General features: G+C 37.8%; 1 protein-coding gene across 1 annotated transcript; it reads left to right on the top strand.

Moving 5' to 3' along the window:
* Positions 1-406: 406 nt before the first annotated feature.
* akap19 (A-kinase anchoring protein 19) lies at positions 407-933 on the top strand. The gene has a single exon (XM_079463887.1). The coding sequence runs from the start codon at positions 545-547 to the stop codon at positions 812-814; it is 270 nt and encodes an 89-aa protein (XP_079320013.1). The 5' UTR covers positions 407-544; the 3' UTR covers positions 815-933.
* The last annotated feature ends 2,486 nt before the right edge of the window (positions 934-3,419 follow it).

Here is a 3,419-nt window from a genome sequence, read left to right on the forward strand (position 1 = left end):
GGAATAAGCTACCTAGTGAAATAGGTAAGAATTCCGGAAAGGTTGACAGTGAGTTTAACCATAATGTTTGTATCAAATTTATGGTTATACAAATTGAAATCAATCCGCCAACCAACAACAACCATTAAAGCATTTTTACTTTATCAAAATGGTCTCTCTTGTCAACTTACTTTCAGCCTACTAGAAGATTTCTAAATAGCCTCTTTCTTTCAACGAACCTTTAAATGTCTTCTTTGAGTCCTTATTCCTATGGAGACGCAGTCAGCAGTGTCACAGACGAAATTGCCAACAGAGCACAAAATGGCCATCTTAAAAATGTGTAATCATGTGTCTTCTCATCACAGGGCAAGTGTGGTCATGAGAACTCTATACATTATGGTTGACCATCTGAAGTGTCCCAACTACACATCATCTACATCCTAGCCTCTGAACCTCAGACAAAAGCCTAAAAAACTGCCAAGCACAGGAATACAACAGTTGCATCAAGCCATATCTTTATCTCTTCCCCTCTGGGCTTTCAAACCAATGCTACATTATTTATATCATGGGATGCATGAAGTCCAAGCACCGGGAACCCGCTCAGAACTCCAGCTCGTCGGAGAGAGTTTATGGCAAGCCGGGAAAGCAAGGAGACAAAGCTGTTCTCGTTATCTCAGAGATCGGGTCTGGGGAGGACCCGGCGAAGGTCAATCCGGTTCTACTTGACTACGCCCATAGGCTTTCAGAGGATATCATAGCAAGAGCGGTACAGCAGTGGGCAGAGGTGGACAGCCGGTACAGCGACATTCCCTACATCGAGTGTGATGTGCCATAAGGTTTGACCCCAAAGTCTGGATGGGTCCAGCTCTCCTTAGTGTTTAGCTGGACGAATGCGGAGACATCATGTATGCTTAATATGAAAGATGTACCATGTGGTGTTTAAGTAGCTTAACATTTTTATATCAACATGAAATATTCATATTTTTTTAATTCACGCATGACAATCTGGGAATCCGAGTTCTCATGGCGAAAGACTGCTGCATATGTGCGTTTACTGTGTCTTGTTTACCCTCAAAGCCAAATATTTTAATTGGAGAGCCGTCGCAAATGTTCAGAAGCCAAAATGTGTTTATCCTACACCGTTGTTCTTTTGCCTTTAGTGTTATATGGTTTGTGTGGCTCAGCACTTCCAATGGAACCGTATCCTTCCATCTATCTGCTGGTCCTAAAGAGCCGCCGCTCAGGGGTCATGGTTTCTCTTTAGGTGTCGGCTGCCAGAGATCAATACGTGTACGTTGCTTCACCAGTAATCTTTATTACTGACAGCGGCTAAACTCAAAACCTAGTGTTTATTACCTTCAGGCATTATGAATTTAACTCGCTACGAGTTTCTTTGATGTCACGGAGAAATAGGAAAGGATAAAAAAATCTGAAATCTTGCACATTCATTGGTGTGAATTAAGCCATTATGTAATCATGTTTAATATATGGACTTCTTCTGTTCTGTGTACAGAATATTGCGGCTCAGATATGCAAGAAGCTTTGAAGAAATTTATAGTTTGACCAAAATGAATAATTATATCATTTAATCACCCTCATGTCGTACAAAATATGTATGTGACTCTCTCCGTGGAACGCAAAAAGAGATATTGATAAGTGTCTATGGAAGTCAATAAGATCCAGTGTTGTTCTTTAAAACACCTTTAAAGATAAAATAAACTAGGGGAAGAACCGTAAACGATGATGAAAGAATTTTCATTTTTGGATGAATGCAGGGTACCAAACATAACAGTGTCCTTAATAATCGTGATTCCCTTTAATGACTTCCATATCAATTCAAATGCATCAGTTGAGTTCCAGAAGTGTACATTTCATCATTTTGGTGCATTGAGAAACAATGTACAAACCTTTCAAGTCAGACCTACGAGTCACTGAGGTTAATGCATGCTTTCGCATACGTTTTTGTAATGCCTGTGAAGAAAATGAAATATGATTGTGTGGTCAATGTTGCACACAATAGCAAAGGGAATTTAAAGGAATAGTTCACCCAAAAATGATATATCTTAGATTCTTGTCATTTCAAACCTGTGTGACTTAAGAAGACATTTTGAACAATGTTGGTAACCGGCCCCATTCACTTGCATTGGTTTTGTGTCCACACTATAGAAGTGAATGGGTCTTCAAAATATCTTCTTTTAGGTTCCGCAGAAGAAAGAAAATCACACAGGTTAGAAATGACAAGAGGGCGAGTAAATGATGACAATTTTTGGGTGAACTATCACTTTAAACGTCCCTATATATTCACCTGCATTGATGTTCATAAATGCAGATTTCAACTTTACGATATAAAAGCACTTATGTGGACTTAAAAGGTAACATTTACTTGAGGCCTTTCAGCACACGCACAACTGTATAATATGTGATCTTTAAAGTCTTAAAAATGTTTTAGAATATTGATTGATCTTTGTGATTCTTAAACCGAGGCTTGTAAAATAAGAACTTAGTTATATTCAGTATATTTATGTTTAGGTATGAACAACACAATAGGCTGAATGACGTGTTTTGGATGAATTGTGCTTGCTCCAATCATGGTATCCCTTGAATGGTATCCCAATTGCTTGACTCATCACGTACAGTATAAGTGCTTCAATAACAATATCAAGTCACTGCTGACATACTACATTGTACCAGCTTGCAGTATGAGCTGGAGTCTCCAGAAATCTCATACATATTTAATAAGGTGCTGGTAATTCTGACCAAAATTGTTGCCGTTCATATTTCAGAGGAAAATGTTTGATCTGTTATGTGTTCTGTACATTAAGAAAAGGGAAAAACACTTCTACGCCAATCAATAAAATCATTGCCTTCCTCGATACTTCAGCTGTTGTATTTGCTGTTGTTTTTAACATCGTAACACGTGATCCAAAAAGCCCAACGGTGGAATGACTCTTCAAACAGCCTGTTATCTTTATTTATGGCAGGGCTATTCAAGTCCAGAGAATTTAGTACCAACTTGAAATACACTTGCTTGTCATTTCAAAATGATCTTAAAGATCATGATTTGCTTGTTCTGGTGTGTTTGAATGGTTGGAACTAAACTCTGTAGGACAGAAACTCCAGAGGACCGGAGCTTAATATCCTTGGCTTGTAGTGCACAAAATATTTATATGTAAAATTGACAATTTATGTCAATATTTATAGACCCTCAAACTGAATTTTTTACATTTCCAAGATTAAAGGGATAGTTCACCCAAAAATGGAAATGCTGTCACCATTTACTAATTTTATATTCAAGAGAACAAAAATATACAATGTTTTCTGCTATTGTAGTAAAAGATGCCCCAGAACTGAAAATTGCTTACATTCTTCCAAATATCTTCCTTTGTGTTCAACAGAACAAATACATTTGAGTGAATGGTGAGTAAATGGGGACATTTTTG

The sequence above is a fragment of the Barbatula barbatula genome, assembly GCF_947034865.1.
Source record: "Barbatula barbatula genome assembly, chromosome: 9".
NCBI classification, from domain to species: Eukaryota; Metazoa; Chordata; class Actinopteri; order Cypriniformes; family Nemacheilidae; genus Barbatula; species Barbatula barbatula.

Bases quoted from the DNA above. Each gene is read 5' to 3' on its own strand.
- akap19 (XM_079463887.1), top strand. From the start codon at position 545: ATGGGATGCATGAAGTCCAAGCACCGGGAACCCGCTCAGAACTCCAGC.